This window comes from Oncorhynchus kisutch, linkage group LG9 (assembly GCF_002021735.2).
Source record: "Oncorhynchus kisutch isolate 150728-3 linkage group LG9, Okis_V2, whole genome shotgun sequence".
NCBI classification, from domain to species: Eukaryota; Metazoa; Chordata; class Actinopteri; order Salmoniformes; family Salmonidae; genus Oncorhynchus; species Oncorhynchus kisutch.
In genome coordinates this window covers 1,536,672-1,562,193 of record NC_034182.2, presented here as the reverse complement: position 1 = coordinate 1,562,193, position 25,522 = coordinate 1,536,672, and the positions used below count along the sequence as shown (strand labels likewise).

The following is a 25,522-nucleotide window of genomic DNA, read 5'->3' as shown; positions in this document are numbered from 1 at the left end:
TTAAAGAACATAGACACTTTAGGTGAGGTGCTGACTAACAGAAGATAATATATTCAAATACAAAACAAGTAGTAATTTCTACTTGCTGTGGATCCACTCTACATGTCAAATCAATCATGTGTTATTTGTCACATGCTTCATAAACAACAGGTGTAGACTCACAGGGCCTTTTCCAACAATGCAGAGTTAAAGATAAAGGAGTAGAGACATGAGGAATACATTTACAGTGAATAGCAGATAACAGTTGATTGTTCCTGCAGAGTAAATACAGAATAATTGAGGTAATCAGGCACTTTATTTCCATTACATCGCTATTCTAACATTACTGTATTGATTTATTAGGAATGCACATTATTCAGGGCCTCATCAAAATACAGACTAGTGAACAGTGGTAATAACAATAATAATAATAAATATAGGCCATTTAGCAGACGCTTTTATCCAAATCGATTTACAGTCATGCGTGCATACATTTTACACAAGGGTGGTCCCGGGAATCGAACCCACTATCAATTGCGTTGCAAGCGCCATACAAAATTGTGCAAGTTGAAGAAAGTGTTCCACGCATAAATAATATCATCAGACAGAGACAAACTGTTAATTCATCAAATACTTCAAAACAGAGCAGTGAAACTTGAAGTAAACTCAATTCAACGTCTATTCTACGTTGGTTCAACCAGTGTGTGTCCAGTGGGAAGTGTTCTTCGCTCAATAAATAGCTTGGGACATCTGCATACCATCTACATGACATCTGCAATTTGTTCCTTACAAACCCTAGACATCTTTCCATTGAGATGCAACAGGTACGTAATACAACAAGTGGAATGCCATGCATCCAAATGGCCAAGCTCTGGAGATCATCGTCAAGATATTTCATCTCATGTTGTTCATTCAATAAGATCCTACAAAACGGGGGGGGGGGGGGGACAACAGAGAGAAGGTATCAATATTTTCCACATTACGTCTTGTAAATGGATCATCGTTCATTTAAAACAATTGACGGGCCAACATGACCATAACGCTGCCCTTAAATGCACAAGTTCACACACATTCAGCCTTTTTGCCTTGCACACAAAATGTCCTAAACATCCTGAGTGCCTTTAGCCACCATGCTAAAGCTAATAACACTCACATCATCTGAATCCACTTGGAAGACAGATGTTCCGTTGCTACTGGCGACACTCTCTGGGTCGGCGGCAATGGAGCAGTTGTCGTCCCGAAGCTGCAGGACAGAGAAGCGATACGTTGGCGCCCTGTAGGGGGCGGAGCAGAGCCACAAGGCATGTCAATATTTAAGACCAGAATGGAAGCAGGCATTTCAATGTGCACTTGTACCTGAGCAGTGTGTCTGTGTTTGTGTGTGTGTGTTTGTATGCGTGTGTACTTGCATGCTCGTGCGCATAAATGTGTATGTGGCTCACCTATTTCCATAGCCCATTCTCCTTACAGTATAGACAGCAGCGGCAACAGCCACCAGAATGACAATACCTGATCCAACACAAACTACGATCAACAGCATCTTCTCTCTCTGAAATACAGACATAGCATTATCATATTTCTGGTCATAATATTCTAAATGCTATAAACCTTTATCATGTGACGCAATGAATCATCTATTACGTGGTGCGGAAGTACCCAGAGGGTGTGCAGGCTTTTGTTCCAGCACACCGCTGACACAACTGATTCAACTTATCAAACAGTTATCAAGCCATTGATTGATTGAATCAGGTGTGTTCGTACTGGGCTGGAACAAAACCCAGCTCACAATGTGTGTCTCCCGAGAATGAAGAACACTGTTACATTATGCCCAGATAAGTCACACCATTTACACAGTGAGCAATAACAAAAGCACACACACACTCAAAGGAGACCCACACAAGAACTCGCAGATGCACACGCACAGGTCACTCACCGGGGTTTCAGAATATGGGCTGGCAGTGGGGGGCTGACTGGAGTTCCCACAATGCCTGTTGACTGTCTCCTTTATGCGCAGGGGAGTGAAACCTCCCTCACACTTATCACTGGGAACCTTACGGTACCTACACATGGAGACCACATGGTGAACTGTGTGTGTGTGTGTGTGTGTTTGGTTTGACTATCTTTGTGGGGACCACATTTCGCCGGTCCCCACAAGGAAAAAGGTTATTTTAGGCTTAGGGGTTAAGGTTAGGATTAGGGATACAGTTAGAGTTAGGAGTTATGGTTAGGGGTTAAGGTTAGGGTTAGGGATACAGTTAGAGTTAGGAGTTATGGTTAGGGGTTAAGGTTAGGGTTAGGGATACAGTTAGAGTTAGGAGTTAAGGTTAGGGGTTAAGGTTAGGGTTAGGGATACAGTTAGAGTTAGGAGTTATGGTTAGGGGTTAAGGTTAGGGTTAGGGATACAGTTAGAGTTAGGAGTTATGGTTAGGTGTTAAGGTTAGGGTTAGGGATACAGTTAGAGTTAGGAGTTATGGTTAGGTGTTAAGGTTAGGGTTAGGGATACAGTTAGAGTTAGGAGTTATGGTTAGGTGTTAAGGTTAGGGTTAGGGATACAGTTAGAGTTAGGAGTTATGGTTAGGTGTTAAGGTTAGGGTTAGGGATACAGTTAGAGTTAGGAGTTATGGTTAGGGGTTAAGGGTTAGGGATACAGTTAGAGTTAGGAGTTATGGTTAGGTGTTAAGGTTAGGGTTAGGGATACAGTTAGAGTTAGGAGTTATGGTTAGGTGTTAAGGTTAGGGTTAGGGATACAGTTAGAGTTAGGAGTTATGGTTAGGTGTTAAGGTTAGGGTTAGGGATACAGTTAGAGTTAGGAGTTATGGTTAGGTGTTAAGGTTAGGGTTAGGGATACAGTTAGAGTTAGGAGTTATGGTTAGGTGTTAAGGTTAGGGTTAGGGATACAGTTAGAGTTAGGAGTTATGGTTAGGTGTTAAGGTTAGGGTTAGATTAAGGATTAGTGTCAGGAAAAATAGGATTTTCAATGGGAATCAATTATTTGGTCCCCACAAGGATAATAAAACAAATGTGTGTGTGTGTCATAATTACCCCAACGTCCTAAGCTCCTCCTCCTCTCCATTTAGACACACCTCCAGAGCGTGGTCTGCAGTGTCCAGTTGTCTCATACACTCTGAGCTGTTCTCATGACGATAGTAACCATAGTCACTGTTGGAAAGGAGAGACACATTAGGCCATTTCAACCACAGACACAGCATATACCTTGTGGTAATGTTATGTTTGGGTCCGCGTTGACTCTGCCTTTGCCTCAAAGGCACAATTAGAGAAAAAAATGCTTTTTTGACTAGAAATGAAGTAACAGATTGTGCCTTTAAATGGACAACTCTCAACTTCTGGTTTCCTGTATCTGAATGTATCCCTGACTAGAGGGAGAGAATGAAAACCAGGGTTGAATTTATTAGGGTACAACAAAGCATTTTGTTTTTCAACAGACAATGAAAACGAATGTTTCCTAAGTTCAGGTAGTCCCTTTCTGTTTCAGTTCATTTTCTTCTGGTTACTACTGAATTACGACCCAGTAGTGTTACGGTCCTCCAGGACCATAACTGAATAGCCTTGTCAGTTTAGACTGACAGTGTTTCTTACCATAGGTAGTCCTCTCTGGTGCAGGGGCAGGGGCTTTTCTGCCTGCTAACCACGTAGTCCCGTCCATTCCTGCAGACGGACAGCTTCCTCAGCCTCCTGAAGGTCTCCTTGTAGCCCAAGACACACCCCTCTGTGGCCAAGTCCCCGCCCTCTGTGGCATGGGCCAACCACTGAACATAGTCCTGGTTACCACCTATGGGAAACCAACGTTAACCAATAGAGAGAGACTATTGAGACATGCCAATTTTAGTATATATTTATCGATATCAGTATGTTCAATTCCGTTCCTAGTGACCCACAGGGGTGCACACCAAAGGTGGCTTGTGGAAGGATCTATAGGAGGGCAAACTCATTGTAATGGCTGGAATGGAATCAATGGAATGGCATCAAACACAAACATATGGAAACCACATATTTGATGACACTCTTTTGGGTATTCTCACAATAGAAAGCTAGCTACTGTTTCATTCCTTGTGAAATGTCTGTTGTTGGTTTAATGATTATGATCCTTGGGGATATTACATTTGATAACAAACAAGTGACTCACAGGGGGAATCTCAATCATCTTTCCTTGATTCCTCGTGACCACTCTCCTCACCTCCTTCTCAAAAAGCATTGGAGGAGAAGATCCAAGGTTCCTCCCCTCAGACATTCTCCTCCACTGAGTTTTGACAAGGAGACGAGTAGACACAGGACACAAACAATCAATAAAATGCAATTGAGATTCACCCACACTCTCTGGTGAGGAGACTCTGGAAGTCAATGGTGACCACCACCCACATGGGCTGGTGGTCGTCCTCGGGCCGGTAGCCCCACACGCTGATGTTCATGGTCTTGGTGCCCGGCTCGGATGTCAGGCCAGCGAAGAAGATGGGCTGCTCTGTAAAGTTGTACACCTTCCAACACTGGCCCTCATCTGTGGAGAACCTGGGTTGATGCACAATGACATACAGGGTCGTTTTCAGTAGTGCACAGAGTCACAAAACGCTTTGCAACGGAAAACTAAAACAAGCCTTTCGTATTGGATAAAGTTAAGGTTGTATTCTTTATTTGGTGCCTAATGAATAGGGCTCTGTATAAACATCTGAATGTGAACGTGCAAGCACACACACACACGCATGAAGTACACAGGATTAAAACACACACATACAGAGTTACCGGATAGTGGACTGCTTATAGACACATTCACAACTTCATAGGGAGAGAAGAGCGGATAGACACACAAACACTCCATAGTCAAACACACACACACACACACACACACACACACACACAGAGGATGTCACTTGCATGCCATGGGTGGGGGTGCGAATAAAAAGCATCTTTCTTACAACCAATCTTTCTACATGCCACCGACTGTGTGTGTGTGCGTGTGGTGTTCAGTACTTGATGGTGTTGATTTGGCCGTCCATGGGGTGGGCCTCCACAGCCACGACGAGCCCCCCAGCGTCCAGGATGCTGTAGTGATGGGGCCCCCTCAGGGATCCCCTCCACTTGTACCCCCCATCCTCCGACACGTACACGTCAGGCCGTGTTGACGAGATGGAGTCCCCCAGACTGCCTGACCGGTCAAAGGGCAGAGGTCATAGAAAGGTCACACACATTCTGGGACAGCTAGAGGGTGGGGGATGTGTCCGAAAACATGTTTCTCCCTACCCCTCCGTTTAGCCCTAACCCTCCAATGTTTTCTGACCTGAAGGGCCTGGATAGAGATAACCAGTGTAGTGGAGAAGCTTTGACCATACTGATCCCACATTACTGATCTGCAAACATTAAACGGTAAGGGAACAAATTGGGACCGGGCATATATAGTGCACTATATATGGGATCAGCTATTTGTAGTGATGACCGAATTACTAGGGGCGGAAGAATTTCCTGTGTAGTCCATTCAAGATTCCCTACAGTGCTAAATGTAGTGCACAACATCATGTACACTACGGTTAAACAGAAGTATCACAATGCAACATGTCTTTGATATGTATGATTGACAGTTTGGTTACCATGGGCGATGACAAGGCCAACGGCAGTGGGGTCAGAGAGAGGCAGCATTGGAGTGATGCCGTTGTAGCGACTGTGCTCACCGTGGATGTGCAAGTTACACTGTCACACACACACACACACACACACAAGAATCAGTGTTCACAATCATATAATAAGCATCAACATACTCTACTCAACACACTTAATTGTCAGAGGAGGGAATTAAGTTAGTTCTCACATCATTTCTTGAATCCTCACCACACTCAACATTCTGGGGCTTGTTGAGGAGTGTCCACTCTCCCCCTCGGTTAAACGAAATGACTGTCCGAATGCGGCCGTCTGTCAAAAACAATACCCGGGAAAAAACGTTTTAGCTTGGATTAGTAATTGTCATATTTTTGCCACTAAAAAATACATGCATTTCATATTGGACAAGTTCAGGTATCAATCAAATGTATTTATAAAGCCCTTTTTACATCAGCAGTTGTCACTAAGTGCTTAAACAGAAACCCGGCCTAAAATCCCAAACAGCAAGCCATGCAGATGTAGAAGCACGGTGGCTTGGAAAAACTCCCTAGAAAGGCCAGAACCATTTGAAGAAACCTAGAGAGAAACCAGGCTCTGAGGGGTGGCCAGTCCTCTTCTGGCTGTGACGGGTGTAGATTATAAGAGTCCCTCCCCGTTTCGGACTGTTAATGTTCCTAAAGAATACGACCCAGATTGTGTTGATGCGTAGTTGCGTACCCTCCTCCAGTATGTTGGTGAGGTACACTCCTCTCATGGAGGTGACATTGGTGAAGTCGCTCTTCCCTTCCCCACCAAACAGGTGGCGCTCTAGAGACTTAGAGTACAGGATGCCCCGGTCATCTGATGTGTACACCGTCCCAAAGTAGCTTTCCTCTGGAGGATAGAAGACAGTAGAGTATGGTACAATAGAATAGAAAGTCAATAGAATCAGTAGTATAACAGTATGATATAGAAGGAATAGTCATTTATCATCTACTCTATCCCGACCCCATGAGACAACACACACACGGATGGAAGAAATACAGTGTCTTCTGTAGGCTTGGGAACAAACCCAACTGTGCTGACACAGCCCACTATGAGTCGGCGTGGCAATAAGGGGCCGTAAACATCAATAAATGGTGTTAAGAACCCTCCTGACATCAAAGATGTAGAAACAACTTACGTCAGCACTTAGTGGTAAATAGTTTGCATAAAATCCCTTTGTACCATGTGTTGCTGTGTGTGTGTGTCTGTGTGTCTGTGTTGCTGTGTGTGTGTGTCTGTGTGTGTTTGTGTCTGTGTGTGTACCCTGATGCCCAGATCTGTGTCAGCTGTTATTCTAGTCTATTAATGTGTCTGTCTACCTCTAACCTTCCCCCACTCAGATAAAACCCCTCCTTCTTATCTTCTCCGTTCAGCTGAATGGTACAAACGCCTCGGCCCTCCACCCATAGACACCAACTGTATGTACTGACACAGAAGACACACATACACAGCCTGTATGATAGGATTATTTGTCAGCAATACTGAGAACTTGTGAATCCAGTCATTCCTCTTTCTCTCTAAAAAAAAACTCAAGCTTTTCCATTGCAGCAAGCAGGTTAGTAGGACAGAGACAGACATATCAGAGTTAGTAGGACTGAGACAGACATATCAGAGTTAGTAGGACTGAGACAGACATATCAGAGTTAGTAGGACTGAGACAGACATATCAGGGTTAGTAGGACAGAGACAGACATATCAGAGTTAGTAGGACAGAGACAGACATATCAGAGTTAGTAGGACAGAGACAGACATATCAGGGTTAGAGTTAGTAGGACTGAGACAGACATATCAGGGTTAGAGTTAGTAGGACAGAGACAGACATATCAGGGTTAGAGTTAGTAGGACAGAGACAGACATATCAGAGTTAGTAGGACTGAGACGGACATATCAGGGTTAGAGTTAGTAGGACTGAGACAGACATATCAGGGTTAGAGTTAGTAGGACAGAGACAGACATATCAGGGTTAGAGTTAGTAGGACAGAGACAGACATATCAGAGTTAGTAGGACTGAGACAGACATATCAGAGTTAGTAGGACTGAGACAGACATATCAGAGTTAGTAGGACTGAGACAGACATATCAGAGTTAGTAGGACAGAGACAGACATATCAGAGTTAGTAGGACTGAGACAGACATATCAGAGTTAGTAGGACTGAGACAGACATATCAGGGTAGTAGGACAGAGACAGACATATCAGGGTAGTAGGACTGAGACAGACATATCAGAGTTAGTAGGACAGAGACAGACATATCAGAGTTAGTAGGACTGAGACAGACATATCAGAGTTAGTAGGACAGAGACAGACATATCAGAGTTAGTAGGACAGAGACAGACATATCAGAGTTAGTAGGACTGAGACAGACATATCAGGGTAGTAGGACTGAGACAGACATATCAGAGTTAGTAGGACAGAGACAGACATATCAGAGTTAGTAGGACTGAGACAGACATATCAGAGTTAGTAGGACTGAGACAGACATATCAGAGTTAGTAGGACTGAGACAGACATATCAGAGTTAGTAGGACTGAGACAGACATATCAGAGTTAGTAAGACTGAGACAGACATATCAGAGTTAGTAGGACTGAGACAGACATATCAGGGTTAGTAGGACTGAGACAGACATATCAGGGTTAGTAGGACAGAGACAGACATATCAGAGTTAGTAGGACAGAGACAGACATATCAGAGTTAGTAGGACAGAGACAGACATATCAGGGTTAGAGTTAGTAGGACTGAGACAGACATATCAGGGTTAGAGTTAGTAGGACAGAGACAGACATATCAGGGTTAGAGTTAGTAGGACAGAGACAGACATATCAGAGTTAGTAGGACTGAAACAGACATATCAGAGTTAGTAGGACTGAGACAGACATATCAGGGTTAGAGTTAGTAGGACTGAGACAGACATATCAGGGTTAGAGTTAGTAGGACAGAGACAGACATATCAGGGTTAGAGTTAGTAGGACAGAGACAGACATATCAGAGTTAGTAGGACTGAGACAGACATATCAGAGTTAGTAGGACTGAGACAGACATATCAGAGTTAGTAGGACTGAGACAGACATATCAGAGTTAGTAGGACAGAGACAGACATATCAGAGTTAGTAGGACAGAGACAGACATATCAGAGTTAGTAGGACTGAGACAGACATATCAGAGTTAGTAGGACAGAGACAGACATATCAGAGTTAGTAGGACAGAGACAGACATATCAGAGTTAGTAGGACTGAGACAGACATATCAGGGTAGTAGGACTGAGACAGACATATCAGAGTTAGTAGGACAGAGACAGACATATCAGAGTTAGTAGGACTGAGACAGACATATCAGAGTTAGTAGGACTGAGACAGACATATCAGAGTTAGTAGGACTGAGACAGACATATCAGAGTTAGTAGGACTGAGACAGACATATCAGAGTTAGTAGGACTGAGACAGACATATCAGGGTTAGTAGGACTGAGACAGACATATCAGGGTTAGAGTTAGTAGGACTGAGACAGACATATCAGGGTTAGTAGAACTGAGACAGACATATCAGGGTTAGTAGAACTGAGACAGACATATCAGGGTTAGTAGAACTGAGACAGACATATCAGAGTTAGTAGGACAGAGACAGACATATCAGAGTTAGTAGGACTGAGACAGACATATCAGGGTTAGTAGGACTGAGACAGACATATCAGGGTTAGTAGAACTGAGACAGACATATCAGGGTTAGTAGGACAGAGACAGACATATCAGAGTTAGTAGGACTGAGACAGACATATCAGGGTTAGTAGGACTGAGACAGACATATCAGGGTTAGTAGGACTGAGACAGACATATCAGGGTTAGAGTTAGTAGGACTGAGACAGACATATCAGGGTTAGTAGAACTGAGACAGACATATCAGGGTTAGTAGAACTGAGACAGACATATCAGGGTTAGTAGGACTGAGACAGACATATCAGGGTTAGAGTTAGTAGGACTGAGACAGACATATCAGGGTTAGTAGAACTGAGACAGACATATCAGGGTTAGTAGAACTGAGACAGACATATCAGGATTAGAGTTAGTAGGACTGAGACAGACATATCAGGGTTAGTAGAACTGAGACAGACATCAGGATTAGAGTTAGTAGGACTGAGACAGACATATCAGGGTTAGTAGGACTGAGACAGACATATCAGGGTTAGTAGGATTGAGACAGACATATCAGGGTTAGTAGGACTGAGACAGACATATCAGAGTTAGTAGGACTGAGACAGACATATCAGAGTTAGTAGGACAGAGACAGACATATCAGAGTTAGTAGGACTGAGACAGACATATCAGGGTTAGTAGGACTGAGACAGACATATCAGGGTTAGTAGGACTGAGACAGACATATCAGGGTTAGAGTTAGTAGGACTGAGACAGACATATCAGGGTTAGTAGAACTGAAACAGACATATCAGAGTTAGTAGGACTGAGACAGACATATCAGGGTTAGAGTTAGTAGGACTGAGACAGACATATCAGGGTTAGAGTTAGTAGGACAGAGACAGACATATCAGGGTTAGAGTTAGTAGGACAGAGACAGACATATCAGAGTTAGTAGGACTGAGACAGACATATCAGAGTTAGTAGGACTGAGACAGACATATCAGAGTTAGTAGGACTGAGACAGACATATCAGAGTTAGTAGGACAGAGACAGACATATCAGAGTTAGTAGGACTGAGACAGACATATCAGAGTTAGTAGGACTGAGACAGACATATCAGGGTAGTAGGACAGAGACAGACATATCAGGGTAGTAGGACTGAGACAGACATATCAGAGTTAGTAGGACAGAGACAGACATATCAGAGTTAGTAGGACTGAGACAGACATATCAGAGTTAGTAGGACAGAGACAGACATATCAGAGTTAGTAGGACAGAGACAGACATATCAGAGTTAGTAGGACTGAGACAGACATATCAGGGTAGTAGGACTGAGACAGACATATCAGAGTTAGTAGGACAGAGACAGACATATCAGAGTTAGTAGGACTGAGACAGACATATCAGAGTTAGTAGGACTGAGACAGACATATCAGAGTTAGTAGGACTGAGACAGACATATCAGAGTTAGTAGGACTGAGACAGACATATCAGGGTTAGTAGGACTGAGACAGACATATCAGGGTTAGAGTTAGTAGGACTGAGACAGACATATCAGGGTTAGTAGAACTGAGACAGACATATCAGGGTTAGTAGAACTGAGACAGACATATCAGGGTTAGTAGAACTGAGACAGACATATCAGAGTTAGTAGGACAGAGACAGACATATCAGAGTTAGTAGGACTGAGACAGACATATCAGGGTTAGTAGGACTGAGACAGACATATCAGGGTTAGTAGAACTGAGACAGACATATCAGGGTTAGTAGGACAGAGACAGACATATCAGAGTTAGTAGGACAGAGACAGACATATCAGAGTTAGTAGGACTGAGACAGACATATCAGGGTTAGTAGGACTGAGACAGACATATCAGGGTTAGTAGGACTGAGACAGACATATCAGGGTTAGAGTTAGTAGGACTGAGACAGACATATCAGGGTTAGTAGAACTGAGACAGGCATATCAGGGTTAGTAGAACTGAGACAGACATATCAGGATTAGAGTTAGTAGGACTGAGACAGACATATCAGGGTTAGTAGAACTGAGACAGACATCAGGATTAGAGTTAGTAGGACTGAGACAGACATATCAGGGTTAGTAGGACTGAGACAGACATATCAGGGTTAGTAGGATTGAGAGAGACATATCAGGGTTAGTAGGACTGAGACAGACATATCAGAGTTAGTAGGACTGAGACAGACATATCAGGGTTAGAGTTAGTAGGACTGAGACAGACATATCAGGGTTAGAGTTAGTAGGACTGAGACAGACATTTCAGGGTTAGAGTTAGTAGGACTGAGACAGACATATCAGGGTTAGAGTTAGTAGGACTGAGACAGACATATCAGGGTTAGAGTTAGTAGAACTGAGACAGACATATCAGGGTTAGAGTTAGTAGGACTGAGACAGACATATAAGGGTTAGCAGGCTTAGATAGCCATAGATCTAGATGAGATAGGTGTACAATTTCAGACACGATTGGTGCTGAGCAAAATACATGAGTAAACTTGAATGTCTAATCTAAAGACGAATCCATGTGGCTCATATGTCCTTTGTCTGTACTTGACAAGCATGTGTGAGTGTGTGAGTTAGAATGTGTGAAAGAGAGAGAGGGAGAGAAAGTGAGATAGAAACAGAGACTGGACTGTGTGCGTGTGACAGAGTGTGTGTAAGATATGTGTGTTTGAGTGAGTTGCGATGAAGTTCACTCCTTTCCCCTACAGTACCTCCTGGATTGTCCACATGCATGAAGATCATGTCCTCATCCCCATCCAGAACCGAGTAGAACTGGAAACACACACATGTATACAGGTGAGAAAATGAATCATTAAGACATGTGTGGAACAGTTTGTGTTATTGTAATGCCTCCCCCAATTAGTGTGTGTGTGTGTGTGTGTGTGTGTGTGTGTGTGTGTGTGTGTGTGTGTGTGTGTGTGTGTGTGTGTGTGTGTGTGTGTGTGTGTGTGTGTGTGTGTGTGTGTGTGTGTGTGTGTGTGTGTGTGTTTAATCGTCGTGAGAAAAAATCTTTGTTTCTGTCTCGTCAGCAAGATACAGTTTGGGAGGGAGTTGAGGGAGAGAGAGAAGAGCAGGGGATGGTATGTGTGTGTGTCTTTGTCTGTGGCAAGACCAGATGTGTGCATCTGTCGTTACGTTATGTGTTGTAATGGAAAGTTGCCAAACGGTCCCCTCCTGATATGAGCAAAAGTCTTTCAAACCCCTACTTCCTCTTTCAAGAGCTTCTAGACCAGACCCTTGGTGACAGTTACGATATCTTGTAGTTACTTTGTCACAATGTGGTTTTTAATCTATACTATTTCTTGTCAATTGTTGTGACAGATTCTTTACCGTGTACTTGTCGAAATGCTGTCACTCTGATCTGGAATTTTGAGATATTTTAAAATGAATTTATAACAGAGGGACAGATAGAGGGACAGATACAGAGAGACAGGGGTAGGATTGTGGCAGTCATGAAATTTTGTCAGACGAATATTGTCAAGCAAATAACTGCCAGTTTCACGGTTAATGAACATTATTAATTGTATTATTTTATTGTATGAAGAATACAATCAAACATAGATTCATAAAATAGAAAGGATCTTTTCTCCAACCGATTTCAAAGGAAGCGCGCACATATCTGTGTTGAGAGTGTTGTGTTGAGAGGTTAACAAAGAAACTGGTCCTCCTATATGCTTCATTTAGAGTTATTTATGTAACTTTAGTTGTGACACAAACGTTGGGCTATATGTTTAGATTTGTATACATTTTAAGGCTGTATGATGCGACTCTAATATTGATTTGAAAAATAGTTGCATGAAAGGCACGAGCTCTTATTTGTTTCTTGTTCAAGCTACACACACTTCATCAGTCTCTCATTCACAATTTGGCCTGATCTCATCACCTGATGAGAAACTGATGAGTTTTCTCATCAGGCCTCAAATTTCCCTGTGGCATTCCCCTTGTGTGGCCGTAATGCCCCCTAAAAAATCAATTTGCGGCCAAAGTGGCCGCTGTGCCCTTTGGCTGAATATAATAATTATAATTCCCTTCTCCCAGCTGCTGTGCTCCGAAGCACCTCTCACTCACATGGCTCTCTCAGATATCTACATTTTTAATATCCAATGCCCGTCACATGATCGGGTGCTTCTCACAGGCATTTCAGCTAAGAAGTAGGATACAAGTGAATGAAGACAGACACATCGGGGGACGCAACTCCGGATTCCCAGGCCCATATTGAAGATGTTAGAACTGTCCACTACTTTTCATCAGCCAATAAGATGAGTGGGCCTAACAAAGAGCAGAACACTCGCCTATGTCAATCTACTATCCCCCATATGTCACAGATTCCCCCGGTACTGCTGCCCTTCCGTGCACCAATTCCGGAGGTCTACGTCACTGGCGTCTAGGCGTCACTGAACTGTCTCATTACGCACACCTGATTCCAATTCTCCTGATTAGTAATTGTATACAGATTAAGTCGGAAATTTACATACACTTAGGTTGGAGTCATTAAATCTCGTTTTTCAACCACTCCACCAATTTCTTGTTAACAAACTATAGTTTTGGCAAGTCAGTTAGGACATCTTCTTTGTGTATGACACAAGTAATTTTTCCAACAATTGTTTACAGACAGATTATTTCACTGTATCACAATTCCAGTGGTCAGAAGTTTACATACACTAAGTTGACCGTGCCCTTTAAACTGCTTGGAAAATTCCAGAAAATTATGTCATGGCTTTAGAAGCTGAGGCTAATTTAAGTCAATTGGAGGTGTACCTGTGGATATATTTCAAGGCCTACCTTCAAACTCAGTGCCTCTTTGCTTGACATCATGGGAAAATCTAAAGAAATCAGCCAAGGCCTCAGAAAAAAATTGTAGACCTCCACAAGTCTGGTTCATCCGTGGGAGCAATTTCCAAATGCCTGAGGGTACCACGTTCATCTGTACAAACAATAGTACGCAAGTATAAACACCATAGGACCACGCAGCCGTCATACCGCTAAGGAAGGAGACGCATTCTGTTTCCTAGAGATGAACGTACTTTTGTGCGAAAAGTGCAAATCAATCACAGAACAACAGCAAAGAACCTTGTGAAGATGCTTGAGGAAACAGGTACAAGAGTATCTATATCCTGTAACGGCGTTATATCCTGTAACCACGAAATGCAGCGTGGTGGTTACTCATGTCTTTAATGAAAAAAGTGACGATACATGAAATAACTTAATAAATACAAAAACAACAAACGGAACGTGAAACCTAATACAGCCTATCTGGTGAACACTACACAGAGACAGGAACAATCACCCACGAAATACAAAGTGAAACTCAGGCTACCTAAATACGGTTCCCAATCAGAGGCAACGAGGATCACCTGACTCCAGATTGAGAACCGCCTCAGGCAGCCAAGCCTAACTAGACACACCCCTAAACATAGCAATCCCAAATCCTATAAAACCCCAATACGAAACCAAACACATAAACCCATGTCACACCCTGGCCTGACCAAAATATATAACGAAAACACAAAACACTATGACCAAGGCGTGACAGAACCCCCCACCCCCCAAGGTGCGGACTCCCGGACGCACCTCAAAACCATAGGGAGGGTCCGGGTGTGCGTCTGTCCTTGGTGGCAGCTCCGTCTCGGGACGTGGACCCCACTTCATTAATGTCCTAGTTCCTCCCCTTCGCGTCCTGGGATAATCCACCCTCGCCGCCGACCATGGCCTAATAGTCCTCACCCAGAACCCCACAGAACTGAGGAGCAGCTCGTGACTGAGGGGCATCTCGGGAGTGAGGGACAGCTCGGGACTGAGGGGCAGCTTGGGACTGAGGGGCAGCTCGGGACTGAGGGGCAGCTCGGAACTGAGGGGCAGCGCAGGACTGAGGGGCAGCTCGGGACTGAGGGTCAGCTCGGGACTGAGGCAGCTCGGGACTGAGGGGCAGCTCGGGACTGAGGGGCAGCCCGGAACTGAGGGGCAGCCCGGAACTGAGGGGCAGCCCGGAACAGAGGGGCAGCCCGGAACAGAGGGGAAGCCCAGTACTGGAAGATTCAGGTTGACTAGCAGATCTGGAAGATTCTGGTTGACTAGCAGATCTGGAAGATTCTGGTTGACTAGCAGATCTGGATGATTCTGGTTGATAGGCTGATCTGGAAGAATCTGGTTGACTGGCAGATCTAGAAGATCATGGCTGACTGGCGGATCTAGCTGCTCTATGCAGACTGACAGCTCTGACTGCTCCATGCAGGCTGACAGCACCCTGCAGACTGGCAGCTCCTTGCAGACTGACAGCTCTGACTGCTCCATGCAGGCTGACAGCTCCTTGCAGACTGACAGCTCCTTGCAGACTGGCAGCTCCTTGCAGACTGGCAGCTCCTTGCAGACTGACAGCTCCCTGCAGACTGGCAGCTCCTTGCAGACTGACAGCTCTGACTGCTCCATACAGGCTGACAGCACCCTGCAGACTGGCAGCTCCTTGCAGACTGACAGCTCCTTGCAGACTGACAGCTCCCTGCAGACTGGCAGCTCCCTGCAGACTGGCAGCTCCTTGCAGACTGACAGCTCTGACTGCTCCATGCAGACTGACAGCTCCTTGCAGACTGACAGCTCCTTGCAGACTGACAGCACCCTGCAGACTGGCAGCTCCTTGCAGACTGACAGCTCCCTGCAGACTGACATCTCCGGCTGCTTCATGCAGACTGACAGCTCTGACTGCTCCATGCAGGCTAACAGCACCCTGCAGCCTGGCCGTTCTGGCGGATCCTGGCAGACTGGCGACGCTGGGCAGACTGGCGGCGCTGGGCAGACTGACGGCGCTGGACAGACTGACGGCGCTGGGCAGACTGGCGGCGCTGAGCAGACTGGCGGCGCTGGGCAGACTGGAGACTCTGGGCAGACTGGCGGCGCTGGGCAGACTGGCGGCGCTGGGCAGACTGGCGACTCCGGCAGCGCAGGAGAGGAGACAGGCTCTGGCTGCGCTGAACAGGCGAGGCGCACTGGAGGCCTGGTGCGTGGTGCAGGCACTGGTGATACTGGAGCGAGGACACGCACAGGAAGCCTGGTGCGGGGAGCTGCTACCGGAGGACTGGAGTGTGGAGGTGGCACAGGATGTGCCAGGCTAGGGATGTGCACAGGAGGCCTGGTGCGTGAGGCTGGCACCAACTTCACCAGCCGACTAACACGCACCTCAGGACGAGTATGGAGCGCTAACTCAGGTGCCATCAAATCCCCGACACGATCCGTCGGACGAATATGGTATCTATAGCACCAAGCTAGCAACTCCCTCATTACTCTCCACTCCACTTTCCCCATTAACTCCTTCACAGTCTCTGCTTCGCTCACCTCTAACACCGGCTCTGGTTCTGGTCTCCTCCTTGGCTCCTCACGATAAACAAGGAGAGTTGGCTCAGGTCCATCTCCTGACTCAACCACTCTCCCTCTGAGCCCCTTCCCAATAAATATTTTGGGGTGACTCTCGGGTTTCGCTCTGCGCCGCCGTGTCTGTTTCTCCAACTCCATTCGCCTATAGCCTTCTTCGCACTGCTCTAGAGAATCCCATGCGGGCTCCTGCACTCTTTCTGGGTCGGCCGCCCACCTGTCGATTTCTTCCCACGTCGTATACTCCATGCCATTGCTGTCCATAACGTCCTCCTTTCGCTGCTCCTGCCGTCGCTGCCTGTTACCACGCTGCTCGGTCCGTATGTGGTGGGTGATTCTGTAACGGCGTTCTTCGTTTGTTGAAAGAGAGGACCGAAATGCAGCGTGGTGGTTACTCATGTCTTTAATGAAAAAAGTGACGATACATGAAATAACTTAATAAATACAAAAACAACAAACGGAACGTGAAACCTAATACAGCCTATCTGGTGAACACTACACAGAGACAGGAACAATCACCCACGAAATACAAAGTGAAACTCAGGCTACCTAAATACGGTTCCCAATCAGAGGCAACGAGGATCACCTGACTCCAGATTGAGAACCGCCTCAGCCAGCCAAGCCTAACTAGACACACCCCTAAACATAGCAATCCCAAATCCTATAAAACCCCAATACGAAACCAAACACATAAACCCATGTCACACCCTGGCCTGACCAAAATATATAACGAAAACACAAAACACTATGACCAAGGCGTGACATATCCACAGTAAAACGAGTCCTATATCAACATAACCTGAAAGGCCGCTCAGCAAGGAAGAAGCCACTGCTCCAAAACCGCCACAAAAAAAGCCAGACTACGGTTTGCAACTGCACATGGGGACAAAGATCATACTTTTTGGAAAAATGTCCTCTGATCTGATGAAACAAAAATAGAACTGCTTGGCCAGAATGACCATCGTTATGTTTGGAGGAAAAAGGTGGAGGCTTGCAAGCCCAAGAACACCATCCCAACCGTGAAACACGGGGGTGGCAGCATCATGCCGTGGGGGTGCTTTGCTGCAGGAGGGACTGGTGCACTTCACAAAATAGATGGCATCATGAGGGGGGAAATTATGTGGATATATTGAAGAAACATCTCAAGACAACAGTCAGGAAGTTAAAGCTTGGTCGCAAATGGGTCTTCCAAATGAACAATGACCCTAAGCATACTTCTAAAGTTGTGTCAAAATGGCTTAAGGACAACAAAGCCAAGGTAGTGGAGTGGCCATCACAAAGCCCTGACCTCAATCCTATAGAACATTTCTGGGCAGAACTGAAAAAGCATGTGTGAGCAAGGAGGCCTACAAACCTGACTCAGTTAGACCAGCTCTGTCAGGAGGAATGGGTCAAAATTCACACAACTTATTGTGGGAAGCTTGTGGAAGGCTACCCAAAACATTTGACCCAAGTTAAACGGTTTAAAGGCAATGCTACCAAATACTAATTGAGTGAATGTAAACTTCTGACCCACTGAGAATGTGATGAAAGAAATTGAATCTGAAATAAATCATTCTCTTTACTATTATTCTAACATTTCACATTCTTAAAATAAAATGGTGATCCTAACTGACCTAAGACAGGGAATTGTTACTATGATTAAATGTCAGGAATTGTGAAAAACTGAATTTAAATGTATTTGGCTAAGGTGTATGTAAACTTCCGACTTCAACTGTATATGTGTCCTCTGTTCAATATTGTCTTGTCGGTTATTGTTCCCATGTCCGTTGGTCTGTGAGTACCTGTTCTTTGTTATTTCGGCGTTCGTGCTGCGTGTATTGTGCACTTGTTGCTACGGGTCTCGTCCCGTGTATTGTTGTGCATTTGTTATTATGGGTCTCGCCCTGTGTCGTGTATTGCGGGTCTCGTCCTGTGCATTTATTAGAGGTTTGACCTCACTCTTTTGTTTGGGTTACATTCGTGTTTGTTTTGGGCTTGGTCCCCGTGCCACTCGCATCAAAAAAACATTTAAAAGCAATGGAGGCAACAAATCAGAACGTTTAGCTTAAAATGTTGATAACCTATTTGGCTATTTCTTCACATTATAAGCTCAGTAATGTGCACATGGCAGTGGGCTATAAGTGCAAACGTTCCAAAATGCAATCAATTAGCGGGAAAACTGTCCTTGAAAGTGACGGCAAATGTGATTATGCATACAATGCTGTATTATAAAGGTGCATTTTTATGGTGAAAATGATCTTCCCCAAACTCGAAACTCACGTGTAGCATATATATGCCAGTTTGGCTCTATACCGGTTATAGAGCGGATTAATATGCCTAATTTTAGGAAGTTATTTGGCTACTTTAGTTGTGATACAAACATTATCAAATTATATAGGCCTATGGGCTAGGCTACATGAGGTGTGTGACTACGATTTGAAGAAGTCGCAAAAAAAAGGCATGCACTTGTCACGCCCTAACCGTAGAGACCCTTTTATTCTCTATGTTTGTTTGGTCAGGGTGTGACTCGGGTGGGAAACTCTATGTTCTTTGTTTCTATGTTTTGGCCGGGTATGGTTCTCAATCAGGGACAGCTGTCTATCGTTGTCTCTGATTGGGAATCATACTTAGGCAGCCTTTTTTCCTTTTGTTTTTGTGGGTAGTTGTCTTTGTTAGTGGCCTGTATAGCCCTAGTAAGCTTCACGTTCGTTTTTGTTGTTTCTTGTTTTGTTGGCAACATTTATAATAAAGAAATATGTACGCTCACCACGCTGCACCTTGGTCCGGTCATTTCCGTGACGACGATCTTGCCTTACTTACTACACAAGCTGGGCATAATTCACAACTGATAATATATAACTCACAAATGATAGGCTTATATTGTCACCCATCAGACTATTCTTAATTTAATGTTGTCTTTACATACTAAATAATATATGTCTGATATTAGGTTTGATTTAGAATGGGCCATTATCATGCACCTCTCTCAGAACAGAGGCATGGGGAAATAATTAAATAGAAGAGGCTTTTCCCATGGTTCATTTTCATGCCAGCCAGGTAGGCTATACTCCTGCTGTAAAGCAAAGCAATGTGCTTAATATTAGGAAAGTTAATAAATATAGTAGGTCTAGCCTATAGAAAGCTGATGGGATCCTCCTCTTTTTAATAGAGGCCATCAAAACTGTTTTCTCACACAATTGCATAGCCTATAGAAATGTTGTGCAACATGAACACATGGGCCCTCGTGAAGTGTTTGATACGATTTTCGATTACATTTGCATTTGATGTCAGAGTGATTAGATGGACAATATAATTCTGAGTACCAGGCAGGTAGTAATTCTTGTAGGCTACTAATGACCATCAGCAGCATCAGAGCTTGGAGAAGCCTAATTACCGTGACTACACGGTCACGTGGAATTTGACTGCCGTCATTACTCATTACCAGTGTGGCGGTAATACGGTTACCATAACAGCCATAGACAGGGGACAATAGAATGAAGTGAGGGCTGAGGGGACGTAGTGGGGTACAGAGGGACATAATGGACAGACAGACAGACAGACAAGAGCCTGTCCTACCTGCTCAGTGGAGGCGGAGGGGAGCTGGGCTTTGTTGAAGTGTTCCCCTTGGTCTGAGGACACATAGATGACACGTGGGGCTCCCTAGGAGAGAATCAATTAGTCACAACACAGATCTAACCAAGGCTCCTTGGGAGAGAATCACTTAGTCACAATACAGATCTAACCAAGCAAGAACCACAATGTGGTTTAGGACTGTTGACTGACTGGACCAATGAAAGGCAGAGTGAGTGTAAATAACACAGAGTGTAAATGATTGTATATGTCAGCTGATATGTTGATACCCGTGTGTGTTTGTGTGTGTGTGCATGTATGTGTACGCTTGCTTGCATAAGTATGCAAGCTTGCGTGTGTGTGTGTGTACCCTGATGCCCAGATCTGTGTCAGCTGTTATTCTAATCTATCAATATGTCTGTCTACCTCAAACCTTCCCCCACTCAGATAAAACCCCTGTGTGTGGTTGCATCAGTGTGTGTGTGTGTGTGTGTGTGTGTGGTTGCATCAGTGTGTGTCTCACCAGTGTCTCTATGACTGAGGTGAAGAGGAAGCCTCCTACATAGCCGAAGGAGAAGATGCTGTGTGCCACGGTGGTGAACGTCTTCCCCAGGTCTTCTGTCCTCTTTAGGAACAGCTCTCCTCTTCTGTCTGCCTCCACTAACGACACAACACATTACTAGACCAGCGCCCAAACAGAAGAAAATGAACTTGTCGCTCATTTTTTGGTTTCAAAATATTTTGCTAAGGTGTGTACTAATGAATAGGACCCTGCTCTCACCTGTTCCTTTGGGACTGAAGCTGAAGAAGAGAGTGATGCCGGAGCCCCTGGCAAAATAAGGAGAGAGAGAGAGAGAGAGAGAGAGAGAGAAAGAGAGAGAGAGAGAGACCCAGTTAATAATCATATTTATTACATGTTGTTACTTTTTATTACGTAGGGGCCACTCCTATAACTTACACTCAAGTCATTTTCACTTAGTCTCCCATTGATTGATATCAATGCATGATTAAGTGAAAATTGGCCTTTAGTGACTTAACAAATAGGAGCTTCTCACTCCTACCAGACACACTATAGTTGCCACCAGACCTGGGCTAAACATTCCAATTCAGTCAAACAACAGACAACAGACTGTAGACATGTGTGCTTTATGAGCTCTGTGTGTTTACTACATTGACGTATTGAAGTCAGTATTTAGATTGAACACGACACACCTCCTCTCTTTGTCTGGGCACGGCTGATCAAACTGAGCTCTGTAGTGTGTGTGTGTGTGTGTGTGTGCCCCGTTTGTTCCCACCACGTGAAAGATTGTGTTCCTTCGTGAACCTTTTTCCACACAGTCCCAAAGTCCAGAGAAAGCCACAGGCCACCCTGCAAGTGAGAAAAGCATAGGAGAATGTGTATTTAATGCTGGAATATGTCATTTTTTGGGCGACCTGACCAAATTCCCATAGAAATGTGAGCTATAGATCTGTAATTCTCATTGAAAGCAAGTCTAAGAAGCGGTAGATCTGTTTTATCTGTGCTATTTCTATGCTTCCTGTTATTAAGTTCCGTTTCTGCGTCTTTTACTTTTGGTTTTGTACACCAGCTTCAAACAGCTGAAAATACTATATTTTTGGTTTTGGAAAATATATTTCACAGCGGTTTAGATGGTGCAATGATTATCTACACTATACTTGCTTGTTTTGTCACATAAACTGAAATTATAATTATAATTTTTTCTACCAGGAAATGGTAGTGATTTTTACATATGGCACCTTTATGTATGTATGTATGTATGTATGTATGTATGTATGTATGTATGTATGTATGTATGTATGTATGTATGTATGTATGTATGTATGTATGTATGTATGTATGTATGTATGTATGTATGTATGTATGTATGTATGTATGTATGTATGTATGTATGTATGTATGTATGTATGTATGTATGTATGTATGTATGTATGTATGTATGTATGTGTATGTGCCCGTGTGTGCCCATGTGTGCCCATGTGTGCGTATGTTTGAGGTGAGTGTGATCACAAAGAGATAAAGAGCATGTTTGTTTATTTACTCACATCTATGCTGATGACCACTAAGTACTCAGGATTCAAGAAGTGGAAGGTGATTGGCTGGGCCGGGTGAAAAGGCAGCTGGACAGACTTAAACGACACTCCGGCGTCAGTTGAGGTAAAGATGACGCCACCGGTGTTGTCCAAAACCGGTGTGTCTGCAGTCAGTATCACCTGTCAATCAGAACAAGCACCATACGTGATGGAAGGTTGCCTTAACGTGCATCTCAATAGTCTAAACTGGCTTCCTCCCCTTGTCTTCTCTATTGACTTCATGTAAATCACCTCCCCCAACATATAACTATGAGGCCTCATCTTGGGGTGCATTCATTAGATGGCAAAAATACAAAAACAAACTGCAACAGACCTGAATTTGTCCAATAAGAAACGCTTGCTTTTGTAGCTGAACATTTTCCATTGCAAAATGTTTTGCTACGTTGTGCCCTAATGGATACCACCCTGATGTGGTTGTTTAGGTGCAAAGGGTTTGGTGGTTTTGTTGTTCTCACTGTCTAGTCTTCACACCAGTGTTCTGAGCAGCGTGACCACAGTGGCATGTGGAGGAGAGTGTTGAAACTGAGCTGTGGTGGCTCAAGCTGATTGGACAGCAAGAACCAAGACGGCGGACGTGTCTGCACATGCACGCCAGACAGTCACAAACACACACACATACACACAGACACACACACAGACTGTCATCAGCCAGAATGCTTTCCTGCATGTACACTTGTGATCAGGCAGCTTACCTGTTGAGAGTTCCCTGGTCCAGCCAGAAGTCCAAATTCCTTCCTTATGAAGGTGTTATTGATGAGATGAGAAATATCATGGAAAGACTTGCCATAGTCTGCACTGAGAGGGGAGTATAACGAGCCAAAAAGTCAGAACACTGGCTCGATTCATCTAGAGACACAAACAGACCGACAGACATATTGCCACCATCCACTAACCTGCGGTACAATCGTGAAGAACCGCCCTCGAAGAAGGAATGTAGAGGAGCACTGATTGTAGACAACACCAAGATTACCTGGTGGGACACAAATGAACACTTGGCTAAACTTCACCATGACTGTACTATTACCGGTTTATGCAGTTAGCAATTCCCATTTATCCACCCGTCACTACAAGCAACCACTCAATCACTCACTCAGTCACTCACTCAATCAATCACCCAATCAACAAATCAATAAATTAACCAATCACTTAATCAATCAATCAACCAAATTAAAAAACTCTCCTCGTCCCCTTTCCCTTCCTTCATCTGCATCGATGTGAGAGAACTGGACAGGTGAAGGCAAATGATCACGTTGCCTCACTGTCTGGTTACCGCAGGTGAAAGAGAGGAAACGAGGGGAGGAAGCTACTCCAGCGTACTGAGCTGCACCCCTTTCAGATGCACCCAATGAGTGATGATGACAATGATGCTACATCCATCATCCATTAAGTGACGACGATACGTACCCCTGTCCCGTCTCCAACCCATGTGACAGTAAAACTGGAGCCATCGTCACCATGAAACCCTGTCTGAATGGAGAGAGAGAAAGAGAAAGAAAGAGTGAAAGATAAAGATAAAGATAGATAGATAGATAGATAGATAGATAGATAGATAGATAGATAGATAGATAGATAGATAGATAGATAGATAGATAGATAGATAGATAGATAGATAGATAGATAGATAGATAGATAGATAGATAGATAGATAGATAGATAGATAGATAGATAGATAGATATAGATATAGATAGATAGGGGACAGTGTCTGACAGACCAACCAACCTGCACATGTCCTCTATGCTTATTGTTATTATTCAATGCATGGTTATTTTTACCCTTGTGGTTATTTTTGTTACTGTTGTCCAGTTGACAATAATGATTAGTATTAATGATGTAAATATTGTAAATCTCCAAAGAAAGCTTTGGAACAAAGCAAATTGAATTGAGAAAGAGAGTGAGCGAGACTCAACTTTATTTTCTTCCTCACATACACCCATAACATCACACCTTCAGAGCTGATGAACCTTATGACACCCAAGTAGCCCTACCCTCAAAACTATCACACACAAAATCATTAATAAAGCAAGCACTAATCATCATTATGATATATTATGATACATTTGCATTTATTTATGCAATTGCAAAAGTAAAACTGCGGTGTTGATGCTATAGTCATTGATAAAGTACGCCAAAAACAGCACTGATATATGCTCTCACCTCGTGTGTATTTTGATCCAACACCTGGTGTTCTAATGTTGTGAGAGGGAGTTTACAAGCGGTGAAAGTGGGTCTTGGAGAAGCTGTGGTATCCCTTTCTGGCCGTGAGAGGACTTGGCGTTGGTCCCCATCTTGCTGAGTCTGATGGAAAGACACCGTTCTCCGGTTTCGTTGCTCTTTGCACTGACCCCTCACACCCATAAGAAGCAAGCATGCCCCCCCGAGGACCAACAGTCTCCAAGTCATTTTGATGTGGTGGGCTAAATAATGGTAAAATCCTAAATCCCACAGTTCGGGTCACGTATGACAGACTAGCACTGCCTATCGCTTCAGGCGACAAATGACAAGTGTCGCACTTGAATGGATGGGGGCGGAGAGACACATGTTTGACGAGTCATTTACCTAAATTCTGTTGCCAGTGGGTATATCAACGGTTGTTCGCCCCCATGCCGCATCCAAGTGATGTCCATACATATATAGGCAATAAAACCTCCTTCACATCAGCCACTGTAACGCCTTTGCAAATACTAATAGTAAGCTACGCCTATAGCAGCCTATGACTTAACTTTCACTGCTATGCGGATGACACACAGCTGTACATTTCAACGAAACATGGTGAAGCCCCAGAATCTGACAGTTTATCTTAATGGTTGTAGTCGTCTCAAATAAAACTGTGAAGGACCTCGGCGTTACTCTGGACCCTGATCTCTCTTTTGACAAACATATCAAGACTGTTTTAAGGACAGCCTTTTTTCCATCTACGTAACATTGCAAAAATCTGAAACTTTCTGTCCACAAATTATGCAGAAAAATGTATCCATGCTTTTGTTACTTCTAGGTTAGACTACTGCAATGCTCTACTTTCCGGCTACCCGGATAAAGCACTAAATAAACTTCAGTTAATGCTAAATACGGCTGCTAGAATCCTGACTAGAACCCCAGAAATTGATCATATTGCTCCAGTGCTAGCCTCCCTACACTGGCTTCCTGTCATGGCAAGGGCTGATTTCAAGGTTTTACTGCTAACCTACAAAGCATTACATGGGCTTGCTCCTACCTATCTCTCTGATTTGGTCCTGCCGTACCT

The 25,522-nt window shown here is 44.1% G+C and overlaps 1 protein-coding gene across 3 annotated transcripts; it reads right to left on the bottom strand.

Moving 5' to 3' along the window:
* Positions 1 to 276: 276 nt before the first annotated feature.
* On the bottom strand, positions 277 to 24,992 carry LOC109878576 (sortilin). Of its 3 annotated transcripts, none has more exons than XM_031831438.1 (21): positions 24,436 to 24,992; positions 23,685 to 23,747; positions 23,174 to 23,250; positions 22,973 to 23,075; positions 22,233 to 22,400; positions 21,493 to 21,537; positions 20,950 to 20,996; positions 20,692 to 20,828; positions 20,175 to 20,258; positions 11,966 to 12,026; positions 6,301 to 6,456; positions 5,795 to 5,895; positions 5,577 to 5,676; positions 4,963 to 5,137; positions 4,310 to 4,503; positions 3,577 to 3,769; positions 3,022 to 3,138; positions 1,913 to 2,039; positions 1,422 to 1,528; positions 1,133 to 1,253; positions 277 to 902 (listed from the first exon to the last, which is right to left on the bottom strand). In XM_031831438.1, coding segments are annotated over exons 5-21 (1,782 nt in total). In that variant the 5' UTR covers positions 22,235 to 22,400; positions 22,973 to 23,075; positions 23,174 to 23,250; positions 23,685 to 23,747; positions 24,436 to 24,992; the 3' UTR covers positions 277 to 887. The 3 variants fall into 3 exon arrangements, with proteins under 3 accessions (XP_031687298.1, XP_031687296.1, XP_031687297.1); XM_031831436.1 differs by having other exon boundaries at positions 21,464 to 21,537; positions 24,436 to 24,795; XM_031831437.1 differs by lacking the exon at positions 23,685 to 23,747 and having other exon boundaries at positions 21,464 to 21,537; positions 24,436 to 24,878.
* Between the last annotated feature and the right edge of the window lie 530 nt (positions 24,993 to 25,522).

Bases quoted from the DNA above. Each gene is read 5' to 3' on its own strand.
- LOC109878576 (XM_031831436.1), bottom strand. From the start codon at position 24,681: ATGACTTGGAGACTGTTGGTCCTCGGGGGGGCATGCTTGCTTCTTATG. The intron at 20,829-20,949 runs GTGAGAGCAGGG...TTGTGTCGTTAG, and splicing joins CTTCAGTCCCAAAGGAACAG to TGGAGGCAGACAGAAGAGGA. The intron at 12,027-20,174 runs GTAGGACAGGCT...GTGTGTTTCCAG, and splicing joins CCTCCGCCTCCACTGAGCAG to TTCTACTCGGTTCTGGATGG.